Source organism: Giraffa tippelskirchi, chromosome 3 (assembly GCF_054371585.1).
Source record: "Giraffa tippelskirchi isolate mGirTip1 chromosome 3, T2T-mGirTip1v1.2.pri, whole genome shotgun sequence".
Classification (NCBI taxonomy): Eukaryota; Metazoa; Chordata; class Mammalia; order Artiodactyla; family Giraffidae; genus Giraffa; species Giraffa tippelskirchi.
The window spans coordinates 191,134,553-191,158,533 of NC_137277.1; the positions used below are offsets into that span (position 1 = coordinate 191,134,553).

Here is a 23,981-nt window from a genome sequence, read left to right on the forward strand (position 1 = left end):
ATCCGGAATGAGGGGGGAGGACGCGGCCGTCAGAGAAGGGTGCTCCAGGCCCTCGCCCACCGGGCTCAGGGGGAACCACTGCTCACAGGTCCCTGAAGTCCCCACAGGCGGCCCGGGCCCCCCCCGCCGGCACTCACATGCTCACGCTCCTGGGTCCCCCCAAAGGGACTACCCACCCTGCCCCCATCCATGACCGCAGAAGCCAGCACTTCCAAACAAGTTATTTATTTGCATCCAGAAAAGAAGACCTCGGCCACAGGCCCAAGGGCAGGAAGGGCACGCCAGGCTTCCTGCACCAACTCCCACTCAGCGGGAAGGAGCGGGGAGGTCTACAGACTTCAACTCTCCCATCCCCACCCACCCTGTCCCCTACTCAAAAATAATTCTCCCTTGCCCGTTAAAAGCTACTCAATCAAAGAATGGGACCGCCCATGAGAAATGCCAGGAAAAAACAAGCAACAGCTAAGCGTGAGATGGCAGCTGGCCGCTCCGTCCCAGTGACAGACTAGCCCCACCGAAGGGTTTCCAGGGTGACACCCTGTCCTCCCACGGGCTGGATCCCACTCTTGAAACAAGATAAAACCCTAGAACCTAAAAAAATCTCCCAGGACCTTTGAATCCCAAAGCCAGCTAACCCCACCCCAGCCCAGCCTCTCGCTGGGATGAATCCACCCACGCCCGTCTGAGGGGAGCTGGGCCGCAGGAGCAGGCCAGCTGGTTACATCCTGAAACTCTCATCATACTCCTCCTTGGTCATCCACTCGGACTTGTAAGTCGACAGGTGAGCCACTACAGATGCTCCCAGCCAGACACTAAAGTGCCTATTGGAGCCCGCAAACACGGACGCCTTGGTGGGAGAGAAATGGCTGGCAAGCAGCTGGTACAGACGCATGGTGAAGCCGGGGTAGAGGGTGTTGCCCCCGCAGGGCACCACGTGGGAGGTGAGCAGCGGGCGCAGGCTGGCCTCGCAGGCCTCGATGGACTCCACGACGGCCTGGGGGAGGCTGGGCCCCTGCAGGTCGAACACCTGGGGGCTGAAGAACATCTCGGGGGCCAGCCGCTGCATGGGGGTCAGCTCCACCGGGGTGCCGTCCGGCAGCTGGTAGCTGTTGCTCTTGTCGACGCCACGGGGCAGGCCCTGGTAGAAGTCCAGCTCCTCGCCCAGGCTGTGCGGCACGTAGCATTTACTCATCTGAGTGCTGGCCACCGTGTCCAGCTGGAACAGGTTGTGTCGATCGTAGTCTTCCTTGAAGAGGCTCTTGAAGAGATAGCCCGAGAGGTCCTGGCCCGCGAACTCCAGCGTCTTCGCCCCGGGCTGCAGCGGGCGGCCCAGGTGGAAGGGCTGCACGCGGGTCAGGCCACAGCCTGAATCCACCACCACGCCCGTCAGCAGGCCAGAGGAGTACAGGGACATCTCCATCTGGTCGGCCAGGAGGACGGACGGGACGTCCAGCAACTCAAACATGATCTGCAAGAGGGGAGAAGACAGATGCTCAGTGTGCTTTCCCCAGAATGCCCCGATCCGCGCGTTTCCCCCAGGATCGTGCTGGGCAGCGCGGAAGCCGGCAGAGACGCGTGTCCTCCAGGGACCAGCCGGCCCCTGCGGCTCACCCTGGGGGACTCAGGAAGGGTCCTGGAGGATCAGAAAGAGCCAGGCGGCCCTCGGGAGCTTGTGTGACGATGGCCTTTCAGAAGACCGTTCTGGCAGAGGGGTGGGAAGAGCCTCCTCGTGTGAGCGCAGGCGCTGAGAGGACTGGCCGTGTGAGCCGCTCACAAGCCGGGACCAGGCCAAGGGCCGGACCTGCAGCCTCAACTATCCTGTTCCTGCCGCTGCTGCTGCCGCTGCTGCTGAGTCACGTCAGTCTTGTCCGACTCTGTGCGACCCCATAGACAGCAGCCCACCAGGCTCCTCCGTCCCTGGGATTCTCCAGGCAAGAGGACTGGAGTGGGGTGCCATCGCCTTTTTTAATTTTTGGCCGAGCCGGGCCTCTGCGGCTGCACAGGCTTCTCTCCAGGTGCGGCGATCAGGGCCACCCTCCAGTTGCAGAGCGCAGGCCTCCCACTGTGGTGGCCTCTCTGCTTGTGGAGCTCGGGCTCTCGGGGGCTTGGGCTTCAGGAGCGGCAGCGCGTGGGCTCCGTGGTTGCAGCTCCCGGGCTCCAGAGCGCAGGTGCAGTCGTTGCAGTGCCCGGGCTTAGCTGCTCCATGGCACGTGGGACCTTCCTGGACCAGAAATCGAACCCATGTCTCCTGCATTGGCAGGTGGATTCTTCACCACTGAGCCAGCAGGGACGTCCCTGAACCATTTTTTTAGTAAGAAAGAAGTGATGAGAGAAGAAACACGTGCTGCACACAGACCACTGCCCCCTGAAAGGTGGGGCAGCAGGAAGGGAAGGCGCGGGCGGGGGAGGGAGACACGCTCAGCTCCTGACACGTGAAGCCTGGTTTTTAAGACAAACACTTTCCAAACACCGAGACAAAGCTGGAATTCTGACCTTCAGAGCTCGGCAAGTCCCCCGGCTGATTTTCCCCCTGCCTGTCACCCCCCTCAGTCTTTACAGAGCACCCCCACACCCTCCTCCCCAGCCGCCCAGCCCAGGCTGCGTCCCCAGGGCTCTGACACTCCCCGTCGCAGAAAGGCTCTCGCGGCCCAGCTCTGGAGCCTCTGGCCGCCTCTGCAGGCCTGCAGACCCATCTTCTCCCCTCAGGGGGAGGCAGCTCCAGCCGGCCCTACGCTCAGACTATTGTCCCCTTACCATCCATTCCCCATACGGAAGCCAAAGTCCTCTTTTTCAAATAAAAATCAAATGCGACCCGCTCACCCCACTTAAAGCCCTCCAGGAGCTCCATATTCACTCAGAGTACAGGTTGGCAAACATTTCCTATAAATGGTTCAGGGTGCCAGATGTAGCAAAGAAAAATACAAGATGCCCAATTAAATCTGAATTTCAGATGGACAACAAATAATGTTTCACTATATCCTATGTAATATTTGATACACTGAAACATTACTTGCTGTTGATGGGAAATTTCAATCTACCATGCATTTTATCTAGCAGACCTACAACAGTAAGTATCTTTTAGGCTTTATGAGCTACGGTCTCTTTCCAACTACTCAGTTCTGCAGCTGCAAGGTGAAAGCAGCCATGGGTGATATGTAAATGAGCGGGCGTGGCTACGTTTCAATAAATCTTTATTTATAAAGACAGATGGTAAGCCACACTTGACCAACTGGCTATAGTTTGCCAACCCTTGATTTAGAGTAAAATCCAACCACATCCCACAGCCTACCAGACCTATGAAATCTGGCCCCCGTCTCCCTGCTGCCACCCTCCCTAGTTTGCTGGGCTCCAGCCTCCCAGAGAAGGCCTCCCTGATCACCTTCTTCAAAGGGGCTCCCCTTCTTCCCCTCAGTCAGTTATCACCCCATTCCACTTTGGTTTTAGAACTGATTACTACCTGGAATTTTTGTTAACTTATTCACGGTCAAGCCTTCCCCCAGGACAGAAGCTCTCTGAGGGCCAGAAGAGGCTCTGTGAACATTTATGGAGCCCGTGAGTACCCAGAGTGCCCCCTCCCCGTAGCACCCTGCTCACAGAGCACTGACCCCTGTGCCTCCTTCCCCAGGAGCAGCTCTGTGAGCCCCCTCTCCCCTAATACAAGTGCTGGGCACACACTCGGGGCACAGTCAGTATCCACGGCATGAATGCTTTAGAAGGCAGAGCTCCTGTGCCCACGCAGGTATGAACAGTGTCAGGCCTGCTCCCTGGAGGGGCAGCCCAGAGAAGCCCTTACCTCCAGGGTCTTCTGACGGTCCGCGGGCTCCCTCAGGGGGCTCCCTGTGATGATCACAGGGAAGTCCTCATGCTCCAGCCGATGCTTCTCCAGGATAAACGACCAGATGTGCTCCACACCCTCCCAGTTGATGACGCGGCCCCGCTGCACGGGGTAGCTGAAGGTGTCGGGTCGGCAAATGTCGATGCCGAGACTCACGCGCCGCCGGGCGTAGCTGGGGCCCGGGTTCTCCCGGCAGGGGATGTAGTTCACGACACTGGGCAAGACCAGCTGCGGCTCGTTTCGGCCCGACAAGCCCGTCTTCAGAAAGGCAGAGCCGTGGTCGATGATGATGGTTCTCGCAGACATGGCGGAGGCAGCGGGGGTGGGAGGTCTGCTCACGGCTCCGCAGGGAAGTTTGGCCACCTGTGGAGGGAGAGGAAGGGGGTGACTATGAACCCACTCTAGGCCGCCACTGGCTTCTCCACCCCACAGTCCAACCTCAGGCTCCCCTGAATTCACCTGCTCACCTTTCTAGGCCTTTGAACAAGCTGTAACCGGCACCTGGAAGGTTCTTCCCGAACTCCCACTCATTCTATAAAGTCCACCTAACAGGCCCTACCCGGCACGTCCGGCCAATCCACTCGCCCCACCCCCCACTCAGCTTCTCCTCCTGCCCTGGCGCACCTGTCCACACCAAGTGGGCATTTCTGCTCCCAGAGGCCCTCTCATCCTGCAGACTCCTAAGAAGCTTGTCACACAGGATGGACCTGGTGGACTTTGGCTGCCTGACTGAGGACACACGAAAGACGAAGCTTAAGCTGCAGGGGCCGCCATCCTCAGTAGTCACAGCGAGACCACAGGGGCAGCAAGTAGTGATGACGGTGACAACAACCGTGGCGACCACCTCTGCAGTGGGTGCTCCCTTATCTGTCCAGCGCTGCGAGGCTGGATGTTAGGTGGAGTGAGGCAAACCTGTCACGTGTGTCCATCAAAAACGGTCAAATATCAGCAGGGAGGCAAAACCGTCATGTGTGTCCATCAAAAATGGTCAAATATCAACAATTTCATAGGGCTTGACCCAACAAATGGTCCCATTTCATTTTCACCACCACAATCTATTTGGCAAGTACCATCATGACACTCATTGACAGGTAGGGAAGCTGAGGCACAGAGATTAAAATTACTTTCCCAGGGCCACACTAACAAAAGCAGGGCTGAGACCTAAACCTGAACCAAATTCCAAAGAACTCACCGAGCATCAGGCTAGGCTGATGAGAAGATGTGGGTTTTGAGTACGTTCTGAGGATCTAACAGACTATATACAAGAGGCTGTAAGTGAGACAACTAATCATGATTGTGGTCAGTTTCCTTATCTGTAAAGTGAGGGCAATTAAAAAAAAAAAACACATGCTGAGAAGGTAGGCATGGTCACCACCTGATTTTCAGACTTAACGATGAAAACTATACTACCTAAGACTATGTGGTATCGGTAAGAGGGTAATCACACAGATCTACAGGACAGGATGGAGAATCCAGAAATAAATCCACACAAAAAATGTCAACTGATCTTCACAAAGTGCAAAAACAATGACATAAGAAAAAAGAGTCTTTACAATAAATGGTAGGGGACAACTACAGATCCACATGCAAAAAAAAAAAATCAACTTTAATCCATACTTCATACTTTGCTCAAAACTAACTCAAAATAGATCATAAACCCAGATATTGAACCTAAAACTATAAAACTTTTAAAAGAAAATATACCAGAAAAATCATTGTGATCTCAAAGTTTTCTAAGATACAACATTAATAGCTTGATTCATAAAAGGGCAAATTGAGAGGTTGGGCTTCATCAAACTTAAGAATTTTTGCTCTTCAAAAGAAACTATTAAGAGAATAAAATACAAGATATAGACTGGAGAAAATAGTTACAAATCATATACCTGATAAAGAACTTTTATCCAAGAAATATAAAGGACTCACAAAACCCAGTAATATCAAAGTGAAAAGTCAAAGTGAAGTCGCTCAGTCGTGTCCGACTCTTTGCAACCTCATGGATTGTAGCCTCCCAGGCTCCTCCGTCCATAGGATTTTCCAGGCAAGGGTACTGGAGTGGGGTGCCACTGCCTTCTCCAGGGGATCTTCCTGACCCAGGGATCAAACCCAGGTCTTCCGCATTGAAGACAGAGGCTTTACCATCTGAGCCACCAGGAAAGCCCATGAAAATAACCCAATTTCTTAAATGGGCAAAAGATTTAAACACTTCACAAAAGACAATATAGGAGTGGCAAATATACATGTGAAAAGATGTTCAACGTCACTAGGAAAATGAAAATTAAAAACAGGGTGATTCCACTGTACGCCTGTGAGAATGACTCAAGGTGAAGGCTGACTACGCCCGGAGCTGACAAGGAGGCGGAGGGACCAGGACCCGCATGTGCGCTGCCGGCGGGAATGCAAGGCGGTGCTACCACCTTAGAAAATAGTTTGGCAGCTTCTCAGACAGTTAAATAGACACCTACCATCCAGCATCGTGCTTCTACTCCAAGGATCTACCCGAGGGAAATAAAAGCTTCTGTTTGTACAAAAAACACATGTTCATGTTTTCAGAAGTTTCATTCATAATTACCCAAGTGTAGAAACCACCTGAATATCAACTGGAGAGGTACAGACAAATCTCCAGTCAATGGATTAACACTCAGCAAGAAAAGGAATAACTGATACACACAATAGCATGAATAATGCTCAAATGCATTAAGCTCAAATGCAAAAGAAGTCACACTCAAAAGATGTGTGCTGTAGGAGTTCCCATTCATACGACATTTTGGAAAAGGCAAAACTATTATGACAAAACAAATCAGTGGCTGTCAGCAGCCAGAGGCGGAGAAGGGCTGACCGCAAGGGGCATGGAGGCACTGGGGGGGTGAGGTTCTATTCTGACTGTGGTGGTGGGCACGCAACTGTATGCATCTGTCAAAACTCTCACATTCATACAGTAAAAAGAGTGGCTTTTACTCTAAGTAAAAATTAAGGAGCAAACCCAGTGGATGTGGAGACAAATGAAAGATACATGAAATCCCCCTGCAGAATGCAAACCATCACCCACTCGGCAGATTTGGTACCAAGGATGCACGTGTGTATCGCATGATAGAGCCACCCCGGGAGGCAGCTCAGCCCGAGGCCACATTCCGGAGCCGTCACTCCACCAGCGGCGTGCCCAGCTTCAGTTTCTGAGCAGCAGCTGCACCGACCTGTCACTACAGAGCGTGACAGCCACCGCCTGGCCCTGGCCAGCAGCCGCCCGCTGTCACCAACCTCGGGGCCGTGATTAGGCTTCCTTGAATTAGCTCGGGGCGGTGATTAGGCTTCCTTGAATTAGCTCTGACAATAGATGGGAGAGAGCGAAGAGAAGGAGAAAGATGGAACCAAGGAACCAGCCTCCTCCCCTGCCTGCTGGGACCCAGAGTGACGGAGAAACAGGCACCTGGAGGACAGGAGGCCGCACAGCCGACCTCTCTGCATTCAAGGGCTGGGCAACAGGGAGTCGGAGACGTGGGCAGGTTAATGTCCACTGTGATGGTTGATTGAGCTGCTCCCTGAGGGGCCTCCAGGTGGGTGGCCCAGCTGCTCTGGCCTGGGAACCTGAGGATGGGGAGCAAGGGGCCATCCGTCCCTTGGACCATGACTGTAGGAAGAAAGTCTGAATGGCTCCAAGGAGCCCATCCCCAGGACAGAGATTAAAATGTACACGTTCAAAAGCATTTTACTGAGTCACCTATTGTATAAAACAAACCCTTACTGAGCATTATGGATCCAAATCATTCTGATATGGTTCCTGCTCTCTTAGAGCTTACACTCTACTGAGAAAGACCGTCAGTAAGCACCTGATCAAATGTGTCATGCCAGGCGGGATTAGTGCAATAAAGAAAAAGAAAATCTGTTAAAAGCAACACGGAGTAAAAGGGGCAGAGAGGCTTGGCGTTGCTCTAAATAGGGCCTCTTTACCGAGTGACAGCTGAGCAGAGAACTGGATTCAGTGAGAGAACAAGGCATGTGATTACCTGGGAAATCATTCCAAGCTGAAGGAACAGCAAGTGCAAAGGCCCTGAGGCAACAAACTGCCAGCTGTGATCTAAGAGCAGCCTAGAAGCCAGTATGGGGGACACGGTGGGCAAGGGAAAGGGTGCTGAAGATCTCGGATGGGGCTTTTAGGTGGCTCTGTACTGTGCTTCGAGCTGATAGAAACCACTAAGGGTTTGAATTGGGGAATGAGTATTATCGGACTTGAGTTATAAAAAGGACCACTGGGCTGATGTGAAGTACAGACCATGAGGGCAAGAGGAGAAGCAGGAGGGAGAAAAGATGTGAAAGATGACGGTGGCCCGCACTAAGCTAGTAGCTAACTACCGAGAGGGCGAGAAGTGGTCGGATTCTGGGTGTACTTAAGGAAGACGGGTACAGTGGAGTGTGAGGCAGAGGAGGAATGAAGAGCAACGCCAAGACCATCACCCCAAAAAGCCAGAAGAATGGTGTGTGCATTCACTAAGAGGAAGACTACGGAAGGAACAGGTTTCGGAAAGGGAGGAAGTCGGGAATTTGATTTTGGACGTGATGAAAGTCTGAGATGCCTACTAGACACACATGAGGATGCCTTAAGGCAGAGCTGCCTGAGCTGGAGCTGTAATTGAGAATCAGTGGATGGGTGCACGCATGCTAAGACGCTTCAGTCACGTCCGATGCTTTGTGACCCCATGGACCGTAGCCCGCCAGGCTCCTCTGTCCATGGATTCTCCAGGCAAGAATACTGGAGTGGGTGGACATTCCCTCCTCCAGGGGATCTTCCCGACCCAGGGATCGAACCAACTGCTGTCTCTTGTGTCTCCTGCATTGGCAGGTGGACTCTTTACCACTGCGCCACCTGGGGAGCCCTAGTGAAGGGGTGGAACTGCAGATTCTGGGGATGGACGAGATCATGAAGGGACTCAGTGTAGAGGAAGACTGATGTCTGAGGGGACTTGAAGGTCTGGAGGCCGGGCCTTAAGAGGGACCAATAGGAGGAGAGAAGCAGTGGCCATGGAGGCGAGCAGGAACCCAGAGAGACTGTCTCAAAGGCCAAGCAGAAAAAATATTTCAAGAAGAGAAGAACTGCGTGTGCTGAGAAATCAAGATGAAGACAAAGAAATACCTACTGGATGAAGCAACACAGAAGCCATCAGGCAAGAGAGTTTCACTGGAAAGGTGAGAAGACACGTCTGAGGAGTGGGAGACAGATTCTACAGAACCGAGCCTGCTCTGCAGAAACATCCGCTCTCTACAAAACAAAAAGCGATCTTCAGGGAGCGTTGAGAATTAAAGGACATGGCCACCCACACGATGTACGTTTTCTGATCCTGGGTCAATGAGGAACGAATTCCCATAAAGAGCATCAATAACATATTTCTGGTGCCAGTCAAAATGAAGTAAGCGCACTACAGCCCTCTCTACCGTGAAAGATACGAACAAGTGTGACAACATACAAAAAGCAACTACCTGGAGACTCTGAAAAGCAAAGGGAAAGCAGAGCTCAGGTCGAGGAGGAAAGTCACAATCAGAGCAGCAACCCATGGAGGGTGAGGCTGCCGTTCATTCTGGGTCCTCTTTTCTCTTGCAGCACTGACTTGAGGCATATAAAGCATGTTCTTTGGTCACAAAGGAATTAAAAGAAGTCAAAATCAGAATGACATCTGGAAAATCTCCAAAAATGTGAAAATTAAGTTAAAATGGTGCCCAGGTCAAAGAAAAAAATTAGAAAATATCTAAACTAAATCAAAATTGAAGTAGAATCTAAAAAATTGGGAGATGCAGCGAAAACAGTACTCAGGGAATTTATAGCATTGCTGTTGTTCAGTCACTCAGTCTTGTCCGACTCTTTGTGACCCCATGGACTGCAGCACGCCAAGCCTCCCTGTCCATCACCACCTCCCAGAGTTTGCTCAAACTCATGTCCATTGAGTCAGTGATGCCATCCAACCATCTCATCCTCTGTCATCCCCTTCTCCTCCTGCCCCTAATCTTTCCCAGCATCAGGGTCTTTTCCAATGAGTCGGATCTTCACATCAGGTGGACAGAATATTGGAGTTTCAGCTTCAACATCAGACCCTCCAATGAATATTCAGGATTAGTTTCCTTTAGGATTGACTGTTTTGATCTCCCTGCAGTCCACAGGACTCTCAAGAGTCTTCTCCAGCACCATTTATAGCATTAAATGTTTATATTTGAAAAAAAAAAAAACATGTTTCAAGTAAGCTTTCACCTTTAGAAGCTGGAAAAAGAAGAATGCATTAAATTCAAAGCAAGCAGTGGATGGAAATAAAGAACAAAATCCATAGGAAACCAATAGAGAAAAGTCAATAAAACCGTAAGCTGGTTCTTTGAAATGATTAATAAATTGATAAAACTCTAGTCAGATTGAGAAAAAAAGAGGTAAGACACAAAGGATTGCTATCAGGAATGAGGTGACATTACTTTGACACTACACACATGAAAAGAATAACAAGAAATGATCATGAACAATTCTGTGACTATCAATTTGACAACATAGGTGAAAAGAAGAAATTCCTTCAAAGACATCATCTATGCACGTTCACTCAAGAAGGAATATATAACCTGAATAGCACTATGACTATTAAAGAGATTGGATTTTTAAAGAGATTGGGAGCTTAAAACCTCCCAATGAAGAGAACTCTAGACCAAATAGCTTCACTAGTAAATGCTACCAAAAACTTAAGGGAAAAAATGATTCTAATTGTATACAACATCTTCCAGAAAGCCAAAGATAAGGTACCATATCTCATGAGAGCAGTGTGACCTTGATGACCAAATCAAAGATACTACAAAAAAGAAAAACACAAACCAAAGTCTCTGATGAACAAAATTCTGAATAAAACATCAGCAAACTCAGCAATATATAAAAAGAATAATTTGTTAATTTTTGTTGTTTGGTCGCTAAGTTGTGTCCATGTCCAACTCTTTGCAACCCTAGGGGTTGTGGCCTGCCAGGCTCCTCTGTCCATGGGATTTCCCAGGCAAGAATACTGCTGTGGGTTGTGATATCCTTCTCCAGAGGATCTTCCCAATACTCATCAACTAAATGGGGCTTTTCCTAGAAATGTAAAGCTGGTTTAAGATTTTTAAATTAGTATAATTCAACCTACTGACAGAAGAAAGAAGAAAAAGTATATGACCATCTCAGTGGATGCAAAAAAAAAATTGGATAAAATCTAACATAAACTTATAATAAAAACTCTCAACTACTAGGGATAAAAGAGAATTTTCTTAACCTAAAAAAAGCATCTACAAAAAAAAAAAAAAAACCCTACAAATAATATACTTAAGTTTTCCTCGTAAGATCAGGAGTAAGACAAGGAGGTCAATTCTCACCACTCAATTAACTGGAAGTTCTAGCCAGTACTACAGGGCAAGGAAATAATGAAATAAAGAGCATATAAACTGGAAAAGAATAAATAAAACTGTTCTTGTTTGCAGAAGACACAATTGTCTACAGAGAAAATCCCAAGGAATTTACAAAAAAGTATCCTAGTAGTAATAACTGGGCTTGGACAACTCCCATGAGATAAGTTCAATATTTTAAAAATCAACTGTATTTTATAAACTAGCAATAAACAGCTGGAAATCAAAATTTTTTACCGTAACATCAAAAACTATAAATACTTTGGTATAAATCTAACAAAACATGTTATACTGAATACAATATGCTAACAACTACAAATATTGATGAAAGAAATCAAAGAAAACCTAAATAAATAGATATGCTGTGTTCATGGATTAGAAGATTCAATTTCATTAAAATGTTAATTCTTCCTAAATTGATCTTTAGATTTAATCCCAATCAAAATCAGGCTTCCCTGGTGGCTAAGACGGTCAAGACTCCACCTGCAGTGCAGGAGACAGGGGTTCAGTCCCTGGGTCCAGATCCCCTGGAGAAGGGAATGGCTACCCACTCCAGTATTCTGGTCTGGAGAATTCCATGCACAGAGAAGCCTGGCAGGCTATGGTCCATGGGGTTGCAAAGAGATGGACACAACTTAGCAACTTTCACTCACTCACTCAAAATCCCAGTAGGATTTTTGTTTTAGATATCAACAAGATGATTCTAAAATTTATACAGGAAAACAAAGACACTACAATAGTCAAAATAATTCTGAAAAAGAACAAAGTTGGAAGACTGACACACAATGCGATTCCAAGACCTACTGTAAACCTATAGTAATCGAGAAAGTACAGTATTGGTGAAAGGATGGGAACTCAGACCAGTGGAAAACAGCCCCCAGGAACAGACTGAGAGAAATACAGTCAACTGACTGTGACAGAGATGCACGGATGTTTCAGTGATGAAAGACAGTCTATTCAACCAACGATGCTGGGAAAAACTGAATCCCTCTGAGAGGTTTAAAAAAAAACTCAGCCCATTCTTCACCTCTAATACAAACATTAACTCAGAATGAATTATGTAAATCACAATTATAAAAAAAAAAACAAAAACAAAAAACCTGTAAGACTTACAGGAGAAAACAAAGGAGAAAATCTCTATGACTTTATCTAAGAACATCTACGTGTTCTTAGATACAATATCAAAAGTAGAACCCCATAAAAGGAAAAATCTGTATCCCAGACTTCATCAGAATTCAAAACTCCTGCTTTTTGAAAGACACTATTAATGAAAATTCAAAAGACAAGCCATAGGATGGTAGAAAATACCATTTCCCCTTGAACGATACAGACACTCTGACCTGCACAGGTCCACTCACACGCAGGCTTTTTCAATAAATACACACGACAATACTATGCTACCCACGGTTGAATCCAGAGATGCAGAAAGGTGGATACAGAGGACCAACTGTAAAGCTACACTCAGATTTTCAACTGCACAGGGGGTCGCTGTCTCTGACCTCCATTTGTTCAAGGGTCAAGTGTATTTGCAAGTCAAACTTCTGACACAGGACTTGTGTCTAGAATATAAGGAGCTATCAAAAGATCAATAATAAGAAAAGAAATGGACGTGGTACAAGATGGTAGTGTAGGAAGACCCTGAACTCACCATCTCCCACGGGACACACCAAATCTGTAGCTACATATGGGACAATTCCCTCTGAAAACTAGCTCAACTGCTCCTTGACAACAAAGGATAAAAGAGGCAGAGACTCTGTCTCACCCAAAACCGCATCCCCGGCACAGGGACCCACAACTGGGGGGTCTCACACGTACGGCGTTTCTCTCTGAGGAGAGAAGGGCCTGGATCTCACACCGGGCACCCCAATTCTGGGACCTGCGCTGGAGACAGAAGCCCCAGTGCACCTGGCTTTGAATACCAACAGAACTTACACCCAGAAGGAGTGGAGACGCCACTGTTTTTAACATGTATTCCTTTTATTTTGGGGGGTCATGCTAAGCCTGAGACATACACGTTTGCAAATGAACGTGCATGTACCCCTTTTATTTTGGGGGTCACGCTAAGCCTGAGACATACACGTTTGCAAATGAACGTGCATGTATCCCTTTTATTTTGGGGGGTCATGCTAAGCCTGAGACATACACGTTTGCAAATGAACGTGCATGTATCCCTTTTATTTGGGGGGTCATGCTAAGCCTGAGACATACACGTTTGCAAAATGAACGTGTCGGGCTTCACTGGGCCAAGAGGGCGGACAGAGACTCGTGGGGTGAGGAGGGCCCTGTGGGGAGGCGTGGAAACGTTCCAGCTGGAGCAGGGCCGAACTGTGAGCCCGAGAGAGGTCCCCCCAAAGTAAGAGAGACTCCCTGCTGCATTTCAGGACAAGGAGGGAGCTGTCAGACGCAGGACAGGGGGACTGTCGAGCCAGAGAACCCCCTCTGAAAGGCCTCGTGGGCAGCCTCACTAGCCCCAGGACCCAGGCAAAAGCAGTGAGCACGTCGGCGCCGGGAGCACGCGTGAGGGACTGGCCAGCCGTGTGGCGTCCGCAGCAGGGACGGGGTCCGCGGGGCGCGCCCAGGATGGAGGCGCCCGCCAGCCTCCTAGGTGTGCGCCCTCTCCACCCCACGAGCACCAGGGGGCAGGTCCTGCCTCCATGCTATCCCCTGACCCCGCTGAAGCCGGCAGGCGTGCCCAGCCTCACACTCCCCCGTGGCCCTGCTACAGCTGGTGGGCACGGTTAGCCCCCCACCAGAGCTCCTGGCTCTGGTGTCCAAAGGGGGCTCGCGTTTCCGGGCCCCGTGGACCTGAAGCAATCGAAGACATTCCTTGGCAGGGTACCAGCTGCAGGGCACGGCACAGACCTCAGACCGCAACACACTCCCAGGCCTCCTGTGGAAAAGGCCTGGTTACTTGCCCTGGAGCTTCAGCCAGAGGGGCAGGCTACAGGTACACCACACATCTAGAGGCTTTGGGTCTATTTTTAAAGAAGCAGGTTGGGAGAAGTGTGAACAAATGAATAGAAACAGGAGTGTGTGTGTGCACACACATGCACGCATGTGCAATGGAATAGTACTCGGCCATAAAAAAGAATGAAAGTTTGCCATTGGTGATGATATGGACAGACCTTGAGGGTATTATGCTAAGTGACATAAGACAGAGAAAGACAGATACTGTGTGATTTCACTCACATGTCGAACGTAAACACCAATGGACAGAAATCACACAGACAGCAGGCTGGCGGCTGCCAGGAGGGGGCACGATGGGCAAAGGGGGGAGAGGCTAGGAAACGAGTGAGCCACGGGGATGTAACGTCCAGCACAGCGAGGGCAGCCAGCAATGCTGTACTGCGTATCTGAAAGTTGCTAAGGATAAATCTTAAAAGATCTCATCACTCAAAAAAACTTTTTGTGACTTTGTATGGTGACAGATGGTATCCAGACTTACTGTGGTGATCATTTTGCAATGTATGCAAAGACTGAATCATTACGTTGTACACCTGAAAGTAATATAATGTTATAAGTCAAGTATATGTCAATTTAAAAATAAAAAGATGACAGGAAATGAATATTTTAAAATTAGGCAAAAGGTGTGAATGTGCCATCAGAGAGACTTTGTAGATGGTGAGCACACAAAAAGATGCTCAATACCATGATGGAGACGCTGATTGAAGCCACAGTGAGATGCTACTGCGTATGTACCAGAAAGGCTAACATAGAATTAAAGTGCAATACCATCTGCTACAAGGTTATAGAAATGGAAACTCTCACATGCTGCTGGTGAGGATATACAAAGGCACAATTAGGAAAAGAGCTTGGACATTTCTTACCAAGTTAAACACATACCACTCAGCCCAGCAATTCTTCTCTGAAGAGCAATAAAAGCTTAGGTTCACATACAAGCCTTTATGCCAATGTAAAAATCACTTTATACCAATGCAAACCACTAAAAACTGGAACAACGGGTGGTTCCCCAGTTCTTCAACTGGTGACTAGGTAAACAAACTGTGGTACGCTCATCCCACGGTGCCCCACTCAGCGATGCAAGGAGACTGACCACTGGAACAAGCAGTGATGGGCCTCCCAAACGCGGGCCTAAGTGAGGAAGCCGGCCCATCTGCTGCCGTCTCCACTGATGTGCCAGGGGCTGGGGGTGGGGAAAGCACAGACTACACAGCGGAAGGGGGACAGTGAGGGGTGGGACTAGATTGTACCTTGACGGCAGGAGTGGTTGCATACCTGTTTGCATTTGTCAAAATTTAGAACTACACGTCAAAAAGAGTGACTCACTGCACACAAATTTTTAAAAAGCACATTTCGGGAACTATGGGTAAAATGTGAATATGGGTTATATTTTCAATGTTAAATTTCCTGCCCTTGATCACTATATTGTGGTTTTGAAAGAGAATATCCTTGATTTTAAGAAGATCTGTGAAGAGGTATTTACAGGTAGAATGTCATGCAATTTACTTTCAAATAGATCAGGGGAAAAAAGCATGTACATGTAGAAAAAGCCTCAAAGCAAATGTGGTCAAAAAGTAACTACTGAATATGGGTGAAGGATGCATTTTGAAGTGCACTGAACTATTCTTACACCTCTAGGTATGAACAGTTCTTAAAATTAAAAGCTTTGAGAAAAAGAAAGGATGAGAGGAGGGAATTAGTTTATACTGGAGACAGCCAGCAGACAATTCTGATGAGTTCTACTATGAAAGGAAGCAAAGAAATACAACAGATGTGAAGAGGTATGGGACCCCAGGAGGTTTGGGGTTTTTTAAGATGAGAAATAATATGCTGCATAAGGGCTTGTGCTGATTGGAATAATCCAGCGGACGGAAAAAGTAGAATTAGAACCACAATTAACTCGAGACTCTGTGCTATTAACCTTTTGCCTACTTCTCCACATCGTCTTGCACCTTCTCCCACACATCGCCGGTCTCCTGCCACACTGACCCTTCCTGTTCCTCTGTCCCTGGACCACAGCCTGTTCCTTCCTCTCATGGGGGCCCGGCATGTGCGCCCCTTTCTGTCTGAAACACCTGTCCCAGGTCTTCAGGAGACCGTCCTTCCAGTCTCAGCTCAAGGGTCACCCCTCAGAGAAGGCTTCACTGGACCACTCAGTCTGTGCTCAACCAATGTTACCTTAGCTACTTTTACTATTTGCACAGCACTTACCCAAGTGAGCACTTACTTCCTTTTCTGTCTAGCTATCTAGCTCCCTCTCAAGAAACAGGATTCTAGATTCCAAGGTGGACGAGTTTTTGTCTTTTGCTTCCATGTTCCCATCACATCACTGCCATACTTGTGTTAAATCCATTTGGGTTGAATGAACCAATTTCTTAGAATACACCAACTTGCTGGCAGCACCACTGTTCCATATGGACTCCGCACCCATGTCCCTCAAACAATAGTTCCTTCTGCAGGCTTCTGGTTCCCTGCCTGCTCAAAACCCCGTAACAGCTCCCACAGCCAATCAGGAGGCGTCCCAGGTGGTGCCCGTGGTAAAGAACCTGCCTGCCATGCAGGAGACCCAAGAGATTTGAGAAGATCCCCTGGAGAAGGGAATGGCAACCCACTGCAATATTCTTGGACAGAGGCGCCTGGAAGGCCGGTCCGTGGGGTCGCAAAGAGACGCACACGACTGAGCACCCGAGGAGGCCCACACACAGGCCACGAGGTGAAGTCTGCACTCACCCCCGTCTGCAGAGGCCCCCCAGCCCTGGCCCCCAGCAGCCCTCCCTGCCTCCTCTCCTCTCCACACACCTGACGCTGGAGCTGGGCTGCAGCAGACGCTGCTTTAAAGAGCGGGCCGTTCCCGCACCTCTTCTGTCTGCAGCTCTCCTCCACCCACCCCGCCGGTCTCTGAGATCCCAATCAAACCGTCATTCCCAAAGGCGACTGCACAGCAGACAGCTTCCACCTGGCAGCTCGTGCCTCCACGGAGCACACAACACTCGCTGAGCGCCCCTGCACACCCGGCGCTTCCCACAGATCATCCCATTCAGCCTGCACGGCGCCAGGACGAGGGCACGGCACTCTCGTACGATCCCTGGTTTAGGGATGGAGCAATTCAAGTTTAGAGAAGTGAAGGAATTGGCTCCAAGACACCCTAGCTACAGGGCAATCAGGATGCAAACCCATGCCCGCGGGTTTCCAGAGGCCCAGCTCATAACTACCACCGTGATTAACCACGTGACCTTAGGTTAATCAATTCTCCAAGCCTTAGTCTTCAGATGAGAAAAACTCCCTTTCATGGATGTTCGAAGGATTAGCAATACCATTCGAAGGAGACAGGGTGCAAAACCTTAACACGTTCGCTTCTGCTGAACCTGTGGCGCCCCGGCGGCAGGCTGCTCCCGTTAACTGTCTGCCAGAGGCCTTCTCTCAGCTCCGGCCACCACCTCTCCCCTCCCCAGGGTCTGCAGTGTCTGTCCACCAGGGCTCCATCTGGGGCCCCTGTGAATTGCTCTGTGGTTATAAACATTTTGCAAGGAGTTCTCCACTTGGCACTTTATCTATTGGGTTAGCCAAAAAAAATTGTTCAAGTTTCTCCATAACATCCTACGTAAAAAACCGAATGAGCTTTTTGGCCGATCCAATCTCAGGGACTCTTAAACAGCGTGGGGAGGTTAGGGGAGGGTTAGTGCCAGGGGTGGCTGCCATCATCCCAGTGTTCATCCATTTATGTACCCAGGATCCGTCTCCAGGATCCATCTCCAGGACCCCATCTCCAGGACCCTCTGCTGCTGGAGAAGGTGGAGTGTGCTTCCCACAACCCAGGCACCCTGCCGGGTACTTCTGTCCTCATTTCAGAGCACAGCCCGTCTGTGAAGGAGCCACTATCGCTGGCCTGTTTTATGTCTAAGGAAACGGAGCCACAGAAAACTTGCCCTGTTTCCCACAGCTTCTGAGGAGCTGGACTAGGGTCAGACCCCACAGTCTCTGGCTCTCGAGTCGGGGCCTCTCACCAGGCAGCCGCCGTGCTTCTCAGCCCACAGCTGCTGTGTTCAGCACAGCACGAAGACGCCCACATCCCACCCACCATGACCGTGGTGCTGGGACACCGGGCAAAGGGCAACAAGGGTTCCTAATCACCTGGCCGTGGGTTAGGGAGAGCTACCCAGATTCTCCAGTGGAACCGCAACGACCCTTTAGAGGGAGGAAGACGGAGGAGGGGCCACAGGCCAAGGAACCAGGCAGCTTCTAGAAACTGAGACAGGCCCAGAAACAGGCCTTTCCCCAGGGCCTCCCAAGGAGCACAGCCCTGACTCTAGCCCAGTGAGACCCACGCTGTGCTCTGACCTCCAAACAGTAAAACACTGAATCTGTGCAATTTTAAGCATGAAGTGTGTGGTCTCTTGTTACAGCAGCAGCCACAGAAAACTCAAACAGACGCCAAAACAGCTCACGGTCCTTTCCTGCTCAAAGCTGGCCTGGCCATCGGGGCTCTGTGGGACGGTCCAAAGGCAGAGCCCACCCCAGCACTCTCCCCGGCCCCCCGTGGGTGGATCCCATCCAAGGCTCCCTCAGGCTTTGTCTGACTACCAGGTGAAACCAGACATTTTATCTCGAGACCAGACATGGCCCAGCTTCCCTGCAAACCAGGAACCAAGCTGGGAGCACAGAAGCCAGGGTCCCTACACAACAGGCCGAAGGCATGGGCTCACAAGTCTCCTCCCTGGGGGTGAGGTGCTGGCAGGCCCCACCTGCCAGAGGCAGAGGGGCTGAAACTCATTACAAGAAGCCTAAGGACAAAAGTGAAGTTGAGAGACTTCCCTGGTGGCCCAGCGGTTAAGAACTCGCCTGCCAATGCCAGGGACAGGGGTTTGACCTGTTGTCTGGAAAGACCCCACATGCCACAGGGCCACTAAGGCCGCAAACCCCCAACACCGAAGCCTGCGTGCCTAGAGCCTGCACTCCGCAACAGGAGAAGCCACTGCAGGGAGGAGCCCGCCGGCCACAACTCGAGAAAGCCCGCAGGCGGTGATGAAGACCCAGTGTAGGCAAAACTACACAAACAAAAAATTTTTTAAAAGGTGGTGTTGATCCTTCCAAGGAGCATGTGGGTCCAAAGTGAAAGTGAAGTCGCTCAGTCACGCCCGACTCTTTGCAACCCCATGGACTGTAGCCTACCAGGCTCCTCCGTCCATAGGATTTTCCAGGCAAGGGTACTAGAGTGGGGTGCCACTGCCTTCTCCAGGGGATCTTCCCAACCCGGGGATCAAACCCGGGTCTTCCGCGTTGCAGACAGAGGCTTTACCATCTGAGCTACCAGGGAAGCCCATGTGGGTCCAAGCTGAGCCTTTACTCTGGAAAGGGTTGGGGGCACAGGGCACAGTACAGAGACACAGAAAGAGACATCAAATTTGCATGAGGGGAAGACAGGGTTCTAATTACTCCTTTTCTTAACCTCATTGTGCCTTGAGGTATTTTAACATTACCCTCCCTGGCAGGAAGGACTGATTGATTGTCTCTTGGCATTCAGAAACCCTGATTAATGTAAAACTAACCAGTCGTTCTGAACTCTGGAGAATTAATCACTTAAATGTGGGAATTACTCAATAAACCGTTCAAACATGCAATAAACCAAGCCATTAAAAATTAATCGCTCGACATCCCGGCCGTGTAAACAGGGCTAATAAGGTCCTGGCAGCTTAGAATAAGGAGGAAAAGGAAGCAGCTGGGGGAGCAATGACTTTAACCAGCTGCCCCCAAAGACCAGTGTGGACACACCAATGCCCCAGCCACTTGGCCCAGATCACTGGGTCAGGGGACATCTGCTTCCTGGGCCCTCCCGCCCTGGACCTAGGACAAGGGCAGGCAGACAAGAGAGAGAAAGGAAGCTCTCCCAGACTGTTAACGAGGATGTGGTGGGGTTAGAGCTACTACCTGTGACAAATATTTACTGAGCACCTACTATGTGCCAGGCATTGTGCTGGGATCTGCAGATAGGAGCAGAGCTCGCTCCATGCATTTTGCAGATACTACACTTTTACAAACTGAAGGTCTGTGGCAATTCTGTTTCGAACAAGTCTGTGGGTGCAATTCTGCCAAGAGCATTTGCTCACTTCATGTTTCCATGTCACATTTTGATAATTATTGTAATATTTCAAATGTTTTCATTATTGTTGTATTTGTCATGGTGATCTGTGATCGTTAATGTTATTATTGCAAAGAGATTATGACTCACGGAACTTCCCTGGTGGTCCAGTGGCTAATAAGACTCCATGTTCCCACTGCTGGGGGCCCAGCATCTCTGGTCAGGGAACTAGATCCCACACACTGCAACTAAGACCTGGCAGAGCTAAATAAGTCAGTTAATTAAAAAAAAAAAAAGATTATGACTCACTAAAGGTTCAGATTATGGCTAGTATTTTTTTCAAATAAAATGTTTTTAATTAAGGTATGTACACTGGCTTTTCAGACATAGCATTATTGCACACCTAAGGCTCAACATTCAGAAAACTAAGATCATGGCATCTGGTCCCATCACTTCATGGGAAATGGATGGGGAAACAGTGGAAACAGTGTCAGACTTTATTTTGGGGGGCTCCAAAATCACTGCAGATGGTGACTGCAGCCATGAAATTAAAAGACCCTTACTCCTTGAAAGGACAGTTATGACCAACTTAGATAGCATATTAAAAAGCAGAGACATTACTCTGCCAACAAAGGTCCATCTAGTCAAGGCTATGGTTTTTCCAGTGATCACGTATGGATGTGAGAGTTGGACGGTGAAGAAAGCTGAGGGCTGAAGAATTGATGCTTTTGAACTGTGGTGTTGGAGAAGACTCTTGGGAGTCCCTTGGACTGCAAGGAGATCCAACCAGTCCATCCTAAAGGAGACCAGTCCTGGGTGTTCATTGGAAGGACTGATGTTGAAGCTGAAACTCCAATACTTTGGCCACCTCATGCGAAGAGTTGACTCATTGGAAAAGACCCTGATGCGGGGGATTGGGGGCAGGAGAAGGGGACGACAGAGGATGAGATGGCTGGATAGCATCACCGACTTGATGGACTTGAGTGTGGTAAACTCCGGGAGCTGGTGATGGACAGGGAGGCCTGGCTTGCTGCGATTCATGGGGTCGCAAAGAGTCGGACATGACTGAGCAACTGAACTGAACTGAATTGACAACAGTATGAAATAAAAAAGTTTAAGTTAGTAATTCAGTCGTGTTCAGCTCTGTGATCCCATGAGCTGTAGTCTGCCAGGCTTCTCTGCCCATGGAATTCTCCAGGGAAGAATACTGGAATGGGTTGCCGATTCCTTCTCCAAGGGATCTTTCCTACCCAGGGATTGAATCCAGGTCTCCTGCATTGCAGGCACATTCTTTACCGTTTGAGTCCCAGGAAAGTCCTTACTAGAGTAGAGTGTAAACATAACCTTTATATGCACTGGGAAACCAAAATATTTGTGTGACTCGCTTTACCGCAACACTGGCTTTATTGCCAAGGTCTGAAACCAAACCTGCAACACCTCCGAGGTCGGCCTGTACAGCCGTGATCAAGGAGACAGCGGAGCTGTCATTGGGGTGAGTGTGTGGGTGTGTTTGTGTGTTAGAAAACATTTGTTTTCTAAAACATTGGCTCTAAAGGAAAATACAGCAATGGATGGTGGTAGGTATTATGGGAGAAAGAAGTTGTTATTTTAGATGAGCTGATCAGAAAAGGTCTCTCTAAAAAGACGCCATCTGCGTGAGACCGGAAAGTGGCTGCACACAGCACCTGGGTGTCTGGGGAGGTGAGCGGCGCAGGCCCCCAAGTGCGAGTTACCCAGAGGCTGGAAGGAAGCGACCCGAAGTGTGGGCTTAGGGGGCAGCCGGGGGAGTACGGGTGCAGAGTGTCTGAGGCCGGACAGAGGCCCACGCTGCGCCTTCTCTCTGGGGCCCTCACGGCTCAGTCACAGGTCTGAAAACCAACAAAAGCATCCAGGAAACATCAAGTGCCAACAGTGGTAAAAGAAACAAACAAGTTGAGTGGACCAAATAACCAAACAAACTATTCACTAAACTGAGATGGGATCAGAGACGCCCTGACCCAAGGGCCGTAAACTCAGACGGCTGTATGAGCGAGCTCTACCAAACTGATTATCCCCACAAAGCAGATGTGGTACATACATACGTTAGAATAATACTCAGCCACAAAAAAGGATGAAATAGCGCCATCGGCAGCATCATGGACGGACCTAGAGATTATCGTACTAAGTGAAACTGTCTCAGACAAAGACAACTATGTGGAATCCAAAATATGACACAAATGAACTTACCTACAAATCAGAAACAGACTCACAGACACAGAGAACAGACTTGTGGTTGCCAAGGGCAAGGGGGCTTGAGGGGAGGAATGGGAGTCCGAGGTCAGCAGACACAAACCAGCATATACAGACCGGACGAACAACAGGTCCTGCTGCACACACAGGGAACTATATTCACTATCCGGTGACAACCACAATGGAAAAGAATATACATATAAATACATATTTAGCTGACCCACTCTGCTATACAGCAGGAATTAACGCAACATCATAAAGCAACTAAAACTCCAACTTTAAAAATTGATCATACCCAGCTTACAGAATATCAGAAAAAAAGGAAAGCTACCAAACTTATTATATGAGGCTGGTAAGGACTGAACTTCATAATGGAATAAAGATAATACAATAAAGGAAACCATAGGCCCATTTCACTTATGAACAGATTCTTTCAAAGTAAAGGACCAGCTAGCCAAGTGTAAGGCTCAGCTGAGAATGACCGGTGGACAGGCGTGTGGTGCTGTGGCTGGCAGGCGGAGCAGTCAGCTGGGCTCTAACTCAACCCCTCCACTCCGCACTCACTGCAGTAACTCTCTGAGGCCCAGGTGACAGGGTCCCTGCCCTGGACCCCGCCTATAACAGATGCCTGCACACCCCCTCCATCACAGCGCCGGCACAACAAAACCCCCAAGTCAGCACCCACATCCAAGACTGAGACTTGGGCCCCAGAAGACACTCTGCAGCATCTCCTGCCCGACACAGCGGCAGGGAGCCATGCGGCTGCAGAACCAGAGGACCCCGGCCTCCAGCTTCAGCAGGGACTGAGCGCCAGACGCGGTTCAGGAGGAGAAGGGATGGACCTGTCCAGTCTCCCCCAGCGCTCACGCAGCAGGGTCCCGCAGAGCCACGAGTGCTTCTGGGGGCTCCCACTTCCTGGCCCCTGTGTGTTTTAATCTGCAGGAGGCAAAAGGGATTCATGATTTTGCCAGATTAGAACAGTTTTCGTAACAGCCCCATGTGGCACCTCAGGAACATTCTGAAACACTGGGACTTCCCTGGTGGCCCAGTGGTAAAGAATCCCCCTGCCAATGCAGGGGACACAGATTTGATCCCTGGTCCAGGAGTATTCCACATGCCACAAGGCAACGAAGGCCATACCCCACAAGTACTGCAGCCTGCGTGCCCCAGAGCCATGCTCTGCAGCAAGAGAAGCCGACACACAAGAAGCCCGCACACCGGATCTACAGGGCAGCCCCTGCTCGCAGCAACCAGAGAAGCCCGTGCACAGCAGTGTACACCCAGTGCAGGAAAAATATATCTATACACAGAAACACTGGGAAAATCACAGGGCTCACATGTGCACAGGCAGACCTCAGAGACGCTGTGGGTTCTGTTCCAAACCACCCCAAGAAAGCGAGTATCACAGTAAAGTGAGGCACAGCAAGTTTTTGGTTTCCCAGTGCGTATGAGTTATATGCACACTCCACTGCAGTCTATTAAGCATGCCAC

General features: G+C 49.6%; 1 protein-coding gene across 2 annotated transcripts in view; it reads right to left on the reverse strand.

Moving 5' to 3' along the window:
- Positions 1–209: 209 nt before the first annotated feature.
- ACTL8 (actin like 8) overlaps positions 210–23,981 on the reverse strand; it is a 75,961-nt gene continuing 52,189 nt past the window's right edge. For both annotated transcript variants that reach the window (XM_081580892.1, XM_081580891.1), the window contains exons 2-3: positions 3,794–4,198; positions 210–1,468 (exon numbers count right to left, since the gene is read on the reverse strand). In XM_081580892.1, coding sequence (XP_081437018.1) covers positions 719–1,468; positions 3,794–4,141 — 1,098 coding nt within the window. In that variant the 5' untranslated portion in view covers positions 4,142–4,198 and the 3' untranslated portion in view covers positions 210–718. The remainder of the gene's footprint in view (positions 1,469–3,793; positions 4,199–23,981) is intronic.